Source organism: Rutilus rutilus (genome assembly GCF_951802725.1).
Source record: "Rutilus rutilus genome assembly, chromosome: 13".
Taxonomy (NCBI): Eukaryota; Metazoa; Chordata; class Actinopteri; order Cypriniformes; family Leuciscidae; genus Rutilus; species Rutilus rutilus.
In genome coordinates, this window is record NC_140218.1 from 6710547 (window position 1) to 6726041 (window position 15495).

The 15495-nt window shown below is 40.3% G+C and overlaps 1 protein-coding gene across 1 annotated transcript; it reads right to left on the reverse strand.

Annotated features, from left to right (window-relative positions):
• Window positions 1-168: 168 nt before the first annotated feature.
• On the reverse strand, window positions 169-6297 carry LOC311302636 (uncharacterized protein). The gene is made up of 3 exons (XM_084428636.1): window positions 5897-6297; window positions 3784-3953; window positions 169-777 (listed from the first exon to the last, which is right to left on the reverse strand). Exons 1-3 carry the CDS (start codon window positions 6051-6053, stop codon window positions 286-288), a joined length of 819 nt encoding a protein of 272 aa, XP_084284762.1. The 5' UTR covers window positions 6054-6297; the 3' UTR covers window positions 169-285.
• Window positions 6298-15495: the final 9198 nt, after the last annotated feature.

Genomic DNA, 15495 nt, shown 5'->3' on the forward strand with positions numbered 1-15495 from the left:
GTTTTATATTTAAACAAAATATGAATGAATATATATATATATATATATATATATATATATATATATATATATATATATATATATATATATATATATATATATATATATATATAAAAAGGCATTGGATGGAATAAATACATAAAATAAAACACACACACAGACATGAAAAGGAGTTGAAATAATTTTATTATCTTACATGTAGATTATCTCAAAAACTTCCACTAAGAAAAATAGTTCAGTACAACGTAGAAAACAAGCAACACTGCAGCAGCAACACTACAACACCTATATATTAGAATTAATCCAAGTGACGTCTTCCTCGGTTTTCAGTTCCCTCTCGCTGTGTCTCTTGGACTGCCGGTAATGTCTCTCTGCGTCTTGAGCCTCGTAGAGGACGGCCATGATCTTCCTCCTCACGCGCATCTGTACGCCGGGGTCGCTGAGCAGCCGGTACTCCATCGCCACCTGACTGGAGAACACCGCGGCCGAGTCCGCCGGAGGGTTCTCCAGGACCTTAGCGGACATCTGCTTCAACACCTCCAGCTTCTGCAGCTCGATGTCCGAGTCGGACACGCGTCTGCGCTTGCTGGACGTGCTCCTGGGAGACAGCGAGTACGAGGCCGTCTCCTCGGGGATCCCGGTGTCGGGAGTGCCGGGCATCGGGGAGAGACACACGCTGATGGAGTCGAAACTGTCAATGTCTTTATCCGTCTCCTGCATCATCTCATCCGACTCGTCCACACACTCCTCCACTTTATCAGAGGACGGCAAGCCCAGCTACAGGGAGGCAGAGAAGAAATGTTGCACTGGGTGTTAGAGGGGTGGTTGATTATGATTTGACTTTTCTAACTTTAGTTAGTGTGTAATGTTGCTGCTTGAGCATAAACAACATCTGCAAAGTTACGACGCTCAAAGTTCAAAGCAAAGGGAGATGTTTGCTTTTACAGAAATCACTTTTTAAGGGCTACAACAAACGACTGATCGGGACTACACGACATTCCTCCATCATGAACCCCAAAATGTCCTTAAACCCCGCTTCACAACAAAGGGCTCTATATGGCTCTGCTAAGCTCTTGAAGCTCCGCCCTCTGTGCCGGGAGCAGCAGCTCATTTGCATTTAAAGGGACACACATGAAACAATTTTCGCTCACCCTCAAAAAAGACAACGGTCTTCTTGCACAACTACTTCCGCGTTCTAGTGAGTCCATATCGGGAGTTTGCGGTTAGAGCGTTCAGCGCGCCGACATACATGCGAACGCAGATTATCACTATGTTTTATGGCGGCCAATTGATTAAAACAATGAATAATGATCTCTGTGTTAATTATCTTGAGCCTGCTGAAATGTTCCTATAAATATATTTTCTTTCCAACTGTGCATTCTGAATAATAAATAGGCTAAGTATATTTATATATATGTCTATATTTATCCACTGACAGCAGCAGTCCTGTATGCTCGTCTTCTCATTAACAGTTCTTTTCTCTTTCTGACATTTCATACCTGTTGGGTTTACATTTTTAAATGAAATTGACTATTAAAAGGATTGCTTGTGTGCGCAGGTAGGAAAGAAGGAAGGAAGGAAGGAAGGGAAGGAAGGAAGGAAGGAAGGGAAGGGAAGGGAAGGGAAGGAAGGAAGGAAGGAAGGAAGGGAAGGGAAGGAAGGGAAGGAAGGAAGGGAGGAAGGAAGGAAGGAAGGCAGGAAGGAAGGGAAGGAAGGAAAGGAAGGAAGGAAGGAAGGAAGGAAGGAAGGAAGGAAGGAAGGGAAGAAGGGAAGGAAGGAAGGGAGGGAAGGAAGGGAGGGAGGGAAGGAGGGAAGGAAGGGAGGAAGGAAAGGAAGGCAGGAAGGAAGGAAGGAAGGAAGGAAGGCAGGAAGGAAGGAAGGAAAGGAAGGCAGGAAGGAAGGAAGGAAGGAAGGAAGGAAGGAAGGAAGGAAGGAAGGAAGGAAGGAAGGAAGGAAGGAAGGAAGGAAGGAAGGAAGGAAAGGAAGGCAGGAAGGAAGGGAAGGAAGGCAGGAAGGAAGGAAGGAAGGAAGGAAAGGAAGGCAGGAAGGAAGGAAGGAAGGAAGGAAGGAAGGAAGGGAAGGAGGGAAGGGAAGGAGGGAAGGAAAGAAAGGAAGGAAGGAAGGAAGGGAGGGAAGGAAGGGAGGGAAGGAAGGGAGGGAAGGAAGGAAGGGAAGGAAGGAAGGAAGGAAGGAAGGGAAGGAAGGAAGGAAGGAAGGAAGGGAGGGAAGGAAGGCAGGAAGGCTTGCGCGGTGCCTGTAATGATGTTAAATAGTTTAATTTCATCAATAGCCTAGCGTAGAGGAGAATGACGGTTACCTACTTTGAATATTATAGCATTTTAGGCATAAACATGTAAATAGTGAAAAGACTGACATTGAAAAATGACACAGAATGATTAAAATATTTAATTGAGAATCGAAATTGAGTCGAAACATGTGAATGGTTACCCAGCCCTACTAATGAATCACCGAAATTAGTTTTTTTACTCAAACTAAAAGTTTTCATTTAGCAGGAAATCGAAACTGAAAATAGTTTATTTAACAATCAATAAAACAATCAAGAGGAAAGGCTGCACTGGGTGTTAATGAGCTACTGAAGCTAAAATTAGTAATTAGCAGGAAATCAAAACTGAAAATAGATTACTTAAGAATCAATCAATTGATCACATTTTAACTTTGGTTAACCTATGGTTGTGTTTAAAAGTGCTTTATAAATGAAGAGAATTAATTAAATTAATGATTTAATTAATAATCAACACTCAAAATGCACATTTAATATAATAACTTTTTCATGGCAGATTTATTTAAATATTAAATAAATATAAATGAAGAAATGAATAATGTAATATAGTGTATTTATCAATCAAAATGCTCCTCTCTAGAGTTAACTTGTCTACCAAACTACTGTGTTTATGGACATCGAATGTCTTTTCTGAGGAAAATGTTGCGTGACATTGTTTATATTCTTGTAATATGGCTTTCGAGAAACAGTAACGACTAAATAGTTGATTTCTTCAACGCTATATTGGCACTATGGTAGTTAAGCAGCGAGTAACGTCATTGCGAAAACTCAGAATGATTTAATTCTGATTAAAACAAAAGATGGCAATGTTAGCATAGCTTACAGTCGTAACACCATCGGAGTAGCGCTAGTTAAACGCCACCAGTGATTTCGGCCCTCAAAAACGGTTTCAAATTCATTTTTGGCTGAATATTTCCAGTTGCCAAAGTTTCAGTGCGTCAATAATGACATACAGTCAAACCAACATTCATTCAACATTTCTCACATTATCAGTTAATTTATTCGCTATAGTTTAGAAAATGGTAATAAGATATGAGTTATGAACTCAGTTGATATTTCACTGGTTTTGTCCGTCCTTCTGTTAGACTGTCTCACTGATGAATTATGATGAATATCTGTCAGCTGTTAAATTTAACTACACAATTACATAATACCAGTTTAGCTCAACCAGTGACCAAGCAATGCTTCATTGTGTTCAGTCTGTGTGTGAAAAGAGCATTAGCAATTAAAGAGAAAACACTTCAGCAAAACATGATCAGCTCAAAGTGTCTGAATCATTTTTGGTCCCAATTTTTAATAAATGTTACTGGTAGTCACTGAAAGAAGAAGTTTTGGGTATAATATTTTGCTCTCCTCACTTACATAAATGAACTAAAGTGTCCTGTGCACACTAGTAAAAAAATATCACAAATGATATCTGGTGTCTGGATAGTTCTTGGTTTGACTGTATAATGTGAATATATGTGTGTTTGTACACGTACATGGTTCTCGTTTCTCCGATGAACAATGTGTGGCTTCAGGAAGTCCAGGGCCCTCAGGAGCCATCGCTGCCTCAGCGTGAGGGGCTTCACCTCACTGCCACTGGGCTTCGGTTTCCTCAGGCGAGCGTATTGAGTCCTCAGAGACGCCACTCGCGTCGCCACCGCCTCGGCTGAGGTCACAAGAGTTCAGAAACAGTCAATACAGGCCTGGGCATTTGAACATGAAGAAACATGAGGAACAGGGCTGGGTCTCGACTTGATTTCAATTTTCAAGCTCTCGATTCGATCTGATTCGACTCATTGAATATAGATTTAATACAAATCCTATAGTGGTTAATTAATAAAGAGAAATTAAGAGCCACAAACCTGTGTATTAAACTCTTTATTTTAGGTACATTCAAACAGAATCCAACTCTATATTTCAAATGCATTCGATGAATAGACAGGATTTTGATGCAAGATGAAACATTGATGCTGAAAACTGGACGAGTGAGAACAGTCTCATGCCTTGATCAAACAGGATCAGGTTATTTTATGTTTAAGATAAAACACATAAAATATCTCAGCATTAGTGTAACATGGAACAAGCCTGTGAACAGTAGAGGAAAACTAATACTGGCTTTTGGGTGATAGATAAATAATAAAAATGAAAAAAGAAAAAGAAAAAAAACGATTCATTGCCTTTGAATCGACCACATTTTAAAAGAACGATTAATCGAAAAATTGATTTTTTTGCCCAGCCCTGAATTTCAGTGTCACAGGCCAGGCAAGGGATAATCTTGATTTTTTAATATGTGTATGTAAGATAAAAGATGCATTTAAAAATAAAAGCAAACTGCAGTGAGGAAAGGGCACGACCCTTGAACTTCAAAAGGACTAGAATTTAATTTTAGCCAGTAACACCATTAGGTGCCAACAGAGTGCCTTACTGTTTAACATCCCCCTGTGGGGAAAATCAAGCTTTTAATGTTGTTTATGTGTCTATGTGTGGTGTTTTTAATGTGTTTTAAGTCAAACCATGTGTAAATTCATAAGTCGACACCATTGCTGAGTATTTCCTTCTTAAAACTGCAGTGAACCAAAGACAGTCTCAAAAACACGCTTTGAAATCGCTGGTGTTTCTGACGTCACAAACTACCTTGTAACCAATCAGATCAACGTGTGATTGTCAACCAGTGGATCTCTGAGCTGAGTGAGTGAGTGGAGGCGGGGCTCATTTCCATATTTATAGAATCGCGTATACTAAATGAGGCAAGGGTGTACAAGGGAGTTACATTCAAGATATTTTAAGGCATGAAGATTTTTTTCAAGGAAAAAAACGTTTAAATATGTAATTTCGGTGATCAAAGATGAGTTTAAGGGATAAAATCATTGACTACAGGGGGACTAAAATTGTCGACGTGTCATTGATTCAGCCCATATCATTAAAATCTCACCCCAGCCAGGCAACCAAAGGTGGCTTAACTACACTGGAAAATGTTAATTTCCCATTCAGGAATATGGGGACTTTTAAATAGGCTGTTCTATAGCACAGTACAATTTTGTTTATTAACTTGAGTCAAAGAGATAGTTCACTCAAAATGTCAACTAAATGTTGTTGTCATGACAATGTTGTGAGGCATCACTGACTCCCATAGTATTTTTTTTTCCTACTGTGAAAGTCAATGTTATCATCAACATCATCAACTGTCTGGTTACAAACATTCTTCAAAATATCTACTTTTGTGTTTAACAGAAGAAACTCATACAGGTTTGAAACAACTTGAGGGTGAGTAAATAATGACAGAATTTTCTTTTTTGGGTGAACTGTCTCTTTAAAAGGACATAGTTTGCAGCACAATTCATACACCCATAAAAACAAACACGTCTGAGGTGAATCTTTAATGCCACAAGTGAACTAATAAAATACTGGAGTATAGGTTAAAAGCAGGTTTAAACGAGCAAGCTATATATTTAGTTGCACGGTTAAAGCTATAGATTTAGTTGCAAGGTTAAAACACTACTACAACAGTAGCGTTCATGTCTCTACCGTACGTTAAATCAATGTTTACTCTAGCGATCTCTCTCTCTCTCTCTGAACACAGACACACACACACACTGAGGTAAAACTCACCGGGCATCTGAAGCGCATCTGCGACCTCTTTCCATCGTCGGTCCTTCTCTTCCCGATTGTGATAATCGGCGTCAGAAATATCGTACAGACATGCAGACTCCTGCCACAGCTCGATTAATGTCTCCTCCGCCTGGCGAGTCCAAGATTTCACAGCCATCCCAGCGAGTGTGGGATAATCTGGTAAAGTCCCAGTGTTTGTCGCTATAGACAGTGTCCAGTCGCTCGCCTCATTAACATAATCGCGCAAATCTATGGACGCGTAAACAAATCATGGCGACTCAGTTTAATGGATCGGAAGACTGGAATTCTCCTGTGAGTGTAATGGCGGCGCACAAACGCTCGTGAATAGTACATACTGCCACCTACTACACCGGAGAGTGTGTGTGTGCGCGTGTGTGTGTGTCGTCGTCATGCCTTCCAATATTCTATTAACCCAGTCTCCTGTTTAATACACAGCCAAGTAAACGTATCTAAATGGGGACATTCCAGAGACCTAATGGTTTTTATACTGTACAAACTGTATTCTCTCCCCTTACACTAACCCTACCCTAAATCTACCCACCACACGCGCGCACGCACACACACACACACACACACACACACACACACACACACACACACACACACTGTTGGGACTATTTTACTCCAGGGTTACACCTATAGTCTTTCTGAGAAAGACTCTCTGGGGTTTATTTTAACCACAAAGGCACCATTTTACAGTACAGTTCAACACCATACTGGGACATCACTGTAACATTTTTTTAGTAATTTTAACGGTAAAAAAAAAAATGTAACAAAGCAACGGAAAAGACATGTTTATTGCTTAACAGTATGTACCCTTACTATATAGGCTACAGTGAAAAACTGTAATAGCACTCACGGGACATTTCATGTAATTTTACAGTAAAATACTGTTAAATGTACAGATTTTGAAACACACAAAAAAAACGTAGTTGCATTTACGTACCTTACCGCAAAAAATATGGTAGAAATATTTTAGTTTTTACGGCACTGAACTAAAGTTTACGGTAAAAAACTGGCAGCTGGTTGCAAGTGCTTTACTGTAAAAAAAAAAATACAGTAGTAATATTTTAGGTTTTATTGCATTGAACTTTAAAAACAAAACAAAAAAACTGCCAGCTGTGGTTGCCTGTAATTTAAAAATATTTTAATTTGTCAGAAAAGTTATCATTGAGAATTACCAGAGGTTTAGACGTTGATGTTTTATTGAAAATAATAAAGTTTGTAGTCACCATTATGGAGATTAGTGTTTGCTTTAGTTGTGCTCTTGCCCCTTCACTTTCTAACATTAGATTTTCTCTGACTGCTTTAACTGTGTGTTTATACACACATTCATTATGGCATGAAAATCAGAGAGAAAATGTGATCAAGTGTTGTTGGCTACTTAATGATGATGACATAATCATCAATTCAGCGAAATAAAGACAGTCTCAAAAACACGGTTTGAAATCACTGGTGTTTCTGACGTCACAAACTACCTTATAACCAATCAGATCAACATGTGATTGTCAAGTGGATCACTGAGCTGCTGTGAGTGAGATGGGACTCATTTGCATATCCATAGATCCACATATAGCCTACTAAATGAGGCAAGGGTGTCTGCCGAGTTACATTCATTTTAAGGCATGAGGAATTATTTATTTTTTTCACAAGAAAAAAACGTTTAAATATGTAATTTTGGTGATCAAAGATGAGTTATAAGGGATACAATTATTGAATACAGGGGGGCTTTAATTAAAACGAACTACAGCAACACAAATCTTTCATTCTTTTACTTAATTGTCATTTCAGGGGTGTTAATAGAAAAAAAGTTAAGGGAACTCAATAACTGATTATATTAAACTGAACTTAAACTGAATGAGTGCAGCAGAGCTCTAGTTCCCAGCATACCAAGCATCTGAAAGCATAAGGAGAATAGGCTCATGTTGAAATTAAGTGTTATTTTGTGTGTTTTTGAATAAGATTATTATAGGAAGATGTGTGTTGGTGTTTAATGAATCCTCTTATGTTGGGATTTATAGGGTTTTCTGTAATGTTGCAGTTTGCTTTTAAGGTTACCATTCTGGTGAACAGTATGTGGTTAGGTCGAGGATTTAATAGGCTAATTGAATATATTACATTAAGCATAGCCTATTGTTTAGGTTTAGGGTTTAAGTTTAGGTTTAGGGTTTAGGCTACATCCACGAAAGTCAAGTAGAGCCTTTTCCAGAGAACAGTTTACTACTATCACAAAATAGAAATCAAACCCTTCAACCCTCTACCACATATTGCACAGTGCATACAAATAAATACACGTCCCAATAATCAGCCTAATTGTAACTTTGCACACATGACAGAAAGTCTGCGATGAAAAACACTGGCACGGCGGCCAGAGACATCAACATCAGCTTACTATGAGCAGACTTGTAGATGCTGTTTTAAGCCTCGTGAGAATCAAATTCAGTCGACTCTCCCTCTTTCTGGACCGTTGTTATCATGAATATTCATTATGTCAAAACTTAATAGTTAAAAAAAAAAAAAACTCCCAGTCTTGCGGATATAGTTGTTCGTAGCAGAAACAAGCAGTAGCCTAACGAAGAAACACTTTTTTTTCGCAAACCCGCCACTACTAATTTTTCGCAGGTTTTGCAATCACTGTAGTTGGGCTCAGGTGTCGCGTGACGTCAATGCCCCGCCCATTAACCGTTAACAGATGCATCGTCAAAAACTGATTCATATTCGATGTCAATCTAAAACTATTTTTTCATAACTATGAAGTTTTTATGAGCTCATATTAACTGAATTATATTAAAACATTTCTCGTGTAGTGGCTGAAATCCACTTCTGCTGTTTTAAATGGGGAAATTTGTTAAACATCAAAATAAACGTTTGCTCCTCATTTCGAGCTGTAATTTAAGCTAGGCTACTAGGCAGTTTTTGTGTCTATGTCATGCTGCTGTTAATCTTCACTGCTAGGGTGTCATTATATTTCATTCAGGTAATTTTTCAGCCTATAATGTTCTGCCTTTAACTCTTTCCCGCCATTGACAGAATTTTCCGTAATTTATGACATTGACGAATTTGACATAAACGCGACTTTCTCAGCTTTTTGTTCAAAATGTTGCTTATAATTAATCTTGCCCACATTCAAGTGTTGATAAAAATGCATGAAGCTAGAATAAAACAATTATTCATACAACAAAATATTCTGGCATTACACTTTTGTAAAAATTATCAAAAACGCTGGCGCTGGCTGGCAACTGTTTTCAGAAACGCTGGTGGGGAAAGAGTTAATACTTACACTGCAATCAAATATGCAGGAATGTAAAGATTAACCAGCGTCTGATGAATCTGATTCTGAACTATATGTTCGCGTCCACCAGCAGAGGACAGAAGTGAACATATTTACTTCACTAGCCTACTCCACTTTTACTAACGCAGCCAACATAATATAACTAATACAAGCCAAATACATCTAATTTCTTGAGTTTATGGCCATTAAATTCAGATCTAAGAAGTACTGAGAACACAATGAGAGACAAATACACAAACACTGTGATGAAACACTTCATTTCTCAGTAAACCACGCAGGTTTCCTCATGCTGGTCTCCTGTAGGCTATTCATAGCTCACATATTATACACAAATGTCATGTGGGATGTGTTTACCATCTATAGGTCAAACCATAAGTGAAAATAGTTCAGCAGGTCACCTTACCCTCTAAAGTTAAAGGGCAACCATGAGGCTTTACCTTACAGCAACCAGTGTGTTCCTCTGTCTCTGCTAGTCTGGTTAAAGATGTTTATATATATATATATATATATATATATGTGTGTGTGTGTGTGTGTGTGTGTGCGTCAATAGGAACTTGATTCTTTTTAAATACACAGTCTTATTCCTCAGTGCATGTTATTCTAAAGAAAATAAGTGATTTTTTCACAATAATTTATGACAACAGATGTTTTTACATTGCATTAACTCATCAAAATAAGTCAAGCAATTTTCAACTTTTCTTTTATAAGTTCTACAAGATTCAACTCATTACTTTAAGTCAGTTTAATGCAATTTAAGTTGAAATGACTTGAACATCCAAGTTGACCACACAAAAATTTAAGGCAGAAACTTTTTTGTTTGTTTATAGTGTAGTTATCAAAATTCAGAAATCAAAATACATTTATGCATTTGGCAGGCACTTTCATTCAAACATGCATCATCTGGGACATTCGTTCAAAGCTTTTTTTTATTTTTGCTGAGAACATATGCAACATAATTAAAACCAACGAGTCCAGCACTGATTCTAAAGAAAGATAAATGAACATGCATTAGATTAGATTAGATTAGATTAGATTCAACTTTATTGTCATTACACAAGTACAGGTACAAGGCAACGAAATGCAGTTTAGGTCTAACCAGAAGTGCAATAGCAGCAAGTGCAGGATATACAGTGGTTCATAAGTGCAGAACATGGATATGTACTGAATAAATATAGAGTTGAATACTATTATAAACAAAAATTTACAGATAGATTGTCCTATGAATATAATATACAGATAACTATTACTGTGAACAGAATTTACAGCTAGATATGTACTGAATATAATAATATACAGATGGCTATTACTATAAACAGAATGTTTACAGATAGATATGTACTGAATATAATATACAGATGGCTGTTACTATAAACATAATTTTACAGATAGATATGTACTATGAATATATATACAGATGGCTGTTACTATAAACAGAATGTGAGCATAATATACAGATGGATATTACTATAAACAGAATTTTACAAATAGATATGTGTATAAGTTAGGCTAATGAGCAGTATAACAATGGATTTAAGTAGTGCAAATAAAGTTTGGACAGAAGCTATCCGAGTTAGTGCAGTGGAAGTAATTGCATATTACAGTTAAGGTACGATATTGCAATGTATATATAACAGTCGGTACTGTAAATAAACAGTCGGCAGTGCAAATGAGCATATTCCAGTCAAGGTAGTAGTGCAAGATGCATATGTAAACAGTTGTTACTGTAATAACAGTCAGCAGTGCAAATGAACATTATAGTATTGCAAATAACAAATGGAGGCAGGTGTGAGGAGGGAGAGGAGAGTCAATCAGTATATAAGGGGAGTGGGATCAATGAGGGTTAGAGTTTAATAAAGAGACAGCTCTGGGGAAAAAACTGTTCTTTAGTCTGCTGGTCCTGGTCCGGAGGCACCTGAAACGCCTGCCGGAGGGCAGGAGAGAAAACAGTCTGTGGGCTGGGTGAGAGGAGTCCTTAAGGATGCTGCGAGCTCGATGCAGACAGCGTTTCCTCTGGATGTGCTCGATGGCAGGTAGTGGAGTCCCAGTGATGCGCTGGGCGGTTTTCACCACCCGCTGCAGTGCCTTGCGCTCTGCAACAGAACAGCTCCCATACCACACTGTAGCACAGTTGGTCAGGATGCTTTCTATTGCACAGCGATAGAAGTTCACCAGGATAGTGGAGGAAAGCTGATTCTTCCTCAGTGTCCTCAGGAAGAAGAGGCGCTGGTGAGCCTTCTTGACCAGGCTGGAGGTGTTGGTTGTCCAGGTCATGTCCGCCGAGATGTGGGTCCCCAGGAACTTGAAACTGGAGACACGCTCAACAGCCATTCCATTGATGTGGATGGTGTCGTGTGTGCCTCTTGACACTTTCCTGAAGTCCACGATGAGCTCCTTCGTTTTGGTGGTGTTGAGGAGCTGGTTATTTTCGGTGCACCATGTGGCCAGGTGCTTGATCTCCTCCCTATAGGCAGTCTCATCGTTGTTGCTGATGAGACCAATCACCGTAGTGTCGTCCGCAAACTTGACGATGGAATTAGATCCGTACACAGGCTTGCAGTCGGAGGTGAAGAGGGAGTAGAGGAACGGGCTTAGCACACAGCCCTGTGGTACACCAGTGTTGAGTGTGATGGATGTGGAGCAGTTGGAGCCTGATCGAACATTCTGGGGTCTGTTGGTCAAGAAGTCCAAAATCCAGTTGCACATGGAGGTGTTGAAGCCCAGGTCTCCAAGTTTGGCTATTAACTTAGTTGGGATGACAGTGTTGAATGCTGAGCTGAAGTCAACAAACAGCATGCGTGCATAAGTGTTCTTATTGTCCAGATGTGTGAGCACAGAGTGCAGTGCCATGGAGACTGCATCCTCTGTGCTCCTATTGCTACGGTAGGCAAACTGGTGTGAGTCCAATGTGGATGGTAGAGAGTCTTTTAGGTGTGCCAGGACCAGCCGCTCAAAGCACTTCATTACGATGGGTGTGAGTGCTACAGGGCGGTAGTCATTAAGGCACTTCGGGCTGGAGTGTTTTGGCACTGGCACAATGGAAGTGCATTTAAAGCATGTTGGTACAGTTGCTTGGGCAAGAGACAGGTTGAAAATGTCTGTAAAAACCCCAGCGAGCTGCTCCGCACATGCCCTGAGTACGCGTCCAGGGATGTTGTCTGGTCCAGCAGCCTTGTGCGCGCTGATCCTGCTCAGTGCATTGCAGACATCTGTGGAGGAGAGTGTGATCGGTGGGTGGTCAGCTGAGGATTTGAGCTTGGTGGCAGTTTCTCTGTTGTCTCTTTCAAAGCGAGCATAAAAGTCATTTAGCTCGTTCAGGAAGTTGACATCAGTGGCTGCGGGGGTGGAGTGAGAGGGTTTGTAGTCACTGATGGCCTGAATGCCCTGCCACATGCGCCGAGGGTCAGCGTTGGAAAAGTGTCCCTCTATCTTAAGCTTGTAGCAGTGCTTGGCCTCTTTGATGCCCCTTTTCAGATTTGCTCTGGATGTGCTATAGGCTTGTGCATCTCCTGATCTGAAGGCAGTATTGCGTGTCTTCAATAGGAGTCGCACTTCCCTGTTCATCCATGGCTTCTGATTTGGGTATGTGGTGATCTGCTTCTGGGTTGTAACACTGTCAATGGTGGTATTAATATAATCCAGTACAGAGGAGGTGTAGCAGTCAATGTCCGTGTGAGAGCCACTGGTGGCTTGAGAAGCAAACATACTCCAGTCTGTGTGTAGAAACCTTTCCTGGAGTGAGAAATCTGCCCCCGCAGGCCACACCTTGATGGTCTTCACTGATGGCTTCACGCGATTGATCAGAGGTGCATATTTGGGGGTGAGGAACAAAGAAAGGTGATCTGACTGTCCCAAGTGGGGGAGGGGTGTCGCGACGTAAGCTTCAGCCATGTTTGTGTAAACATGGTCTAAGGTTTTGTTTCCTCTGGTGTGACAGGAAACATGCTGGTGAAATTTCGGTAGCACTGACTTTAAGTTTGAATGATTAAAATCACCCGCAACAATAAACGCAGCTTCCGGGTGAACGGTCTGTTGTTTACTGATGGCTGCGTGAAGTTCTTTCATAGCAAACTTGGCATCAGCATCCGGGGGAATATAGGCTGCAGTTATAATAGTGGAAGTGAACTCCCGCGGTAGATAAAACGGTCTACATTTAACCATGAGAAACTCAAGGTTAGCTGAACAATGTCTCCCAACAATAGCAGAGTTTGTGCACCAAGCTTTGTTAATGTAAATGCACAATCCACCACCTCTGGTCTTACCGGAGCCATGTAATGTTCTATCCGCCCGGAATGTATGGCGTCCCGCTAGCTCAATAGCGTTGTCCGGTATACGACAATTCACCATGACGTCACAACAGCAACAGACGTTCTTCCGGGTGGCAAAAGCAAAAGCGTTCCTATGACAACGCTAGTAAATTGCTTGGAAAGGAGGCCCACCGTTGACAGTAAAAGTGTAATAAAAATAAAACATTTAATTAAATATAATGCATTTTTTCATCATAATAACTGTGTTTAATGATATAAGTAAAAAATATAATAAATATGTAATATAGTAGGCCTACACATAACTAGCAAAATACTCTTTTTTTTCCAGCCAAAATAACGTGCTATATAGCCTATCATGGTCATTAAATGGCTTTCCTGAGGTAACTGTTATGTGACAATGGTTCTCCAGCTGTTATATCGACCTTTGCGCGGTTGAAAAACACTGATTGGTCGATATATCATGTTTGAGGAATATTTAGGTAAGTTGCGCGAGAAAATGGATGTGTAGTGAGAGCGTGTGAAAAGTGACAATTGTATGAGGCGCCACGTAGCAGGATTTAAATCAAACTTCGCTGATCAATACATACATAACACACGTGCATATACAATTCTAAATTACTTGCATACATTTTTTGGATGTTCAAAATACATATATGAAATACTCGTGCACACTATAATAATGAATGCTTGTGAATAACTTGAATATAGGCTACATATAAACTTGACGCACGCATACACCTATAAATACTTATAAACTTCCATGCATATACACCTACACTCGTCTCGCACATACATATACACTCGCAGCACGCAGACACACCTATAAACACTCGCACATAGGCCTACATATAAACTCGATGCGCGCATACACATCCATAAAACACTCGCGCATAAATAAAACGCGGATGCATGCTTTAGTTGTGTAGGCTATATGTATGCGAGTATAGGTGTATGCGTGCGTCAAGTTTGAACATCCAATAGTATACATGTACATGCGAGTAATTTATAGGTGTATGCACGTGTGTTATGTATGTATTGATAAGCGAAGTTTGATTTAAATCCTACGTGGCGTGAGTCTCGATCACGGTCAATGCAGTCTCTTCATCAAAAGAGACAATTTACTAATATTAGTCTTGAATTTCCCCGGCAGAAGATAAATGTTCTGCTGTGATTTTGTAGATGGACCGTTTTGAGAACACACGAAGCAGAGTTGAAGGGCAAGCAGGGTTGGCAGCAGATATGTAAACGTTGGATGAATCATAATTTAGCGGGATCGTTAAGATTTCCTACTTTTGACGACACGACGTCGCTATAACCACCCACAGGAAATCGATAAAACCCCTACACCTTTTGCTGTATATCTGGCAGCGCAACCCCAAACACAACACGTTTTCATCATCGTTTCAACTTTGATCAACAACAATGTTTTTAACTATGTGACCGTTGCAGTCGCCGGCTGGATCTCTTCAGTTAGTCAGTGGAAGCCGCTCGCGTTCTGCCACCCGGAAGTTACTCGGCGCCTATTGTTTACAAACATTCTGAAAAGGCCTATTCCGCTGTTTAACCATGTTTCCGTGAAAATTAGAACATTACAGTTCAAAAGTCTCTTGCTGTATGTGATGTTGAGTCGAATCTCCTCCATTTTGTTCAACAGCGACCGTACATTGGCAAGGAAAATGCTGGGTAAAGAGAGCCGGTGTGGTGTTAGCTTTAGCTTAGCTCTTAGTCCTCCGCGCTTCCCCCGCCTTTGTTTACGATCTCGCCGGCGCCTGCGAGCACTTCCGCCCGGCCGGGCAGAGTGCATAGCCTCGGGTGATCTGGCGATCTCAGGAAGGAGTCGAAGGTTGTCCATAAAACTGTCGGAAATTCGCAAACCAATATCCAAAAGCTCACCTTGGGTGTACGATGTTAAGGCACAACTGTTCTGGACGAACAGACCCGAAATGAGCAAGAAAAATACTGCTAAATTACAGAATCTGGAGAGACCGCGAGCCTCGCGATGTACTCGCGCCGCCATCTTG

Bases quoted from the DNA above. Each gene is read 5' to 3' on its own strand.
- LOC311302636 (XM_084428636.1), bottom strand. From the start codon at position 6,053: ATGGCTGTGAAATCTTGGACTCGCCAGGCGGAGGAGACATTAATCGAG. The intron at 3,954-5,896 runs GTGAGTTTTACC...TTGTGACCTCAG, and splicing joins AGATGCGCTTCAGATGCCCG to CCGAGGCGGTGGCGACGCGA. The intron at 778-3,783 runs GTACGTGTACAA...GCCTCCCTGTAG, and splicing joins ATCGGAGAAACGAGAACCAT to CTGGGCTTGCCGTCCTCTGA.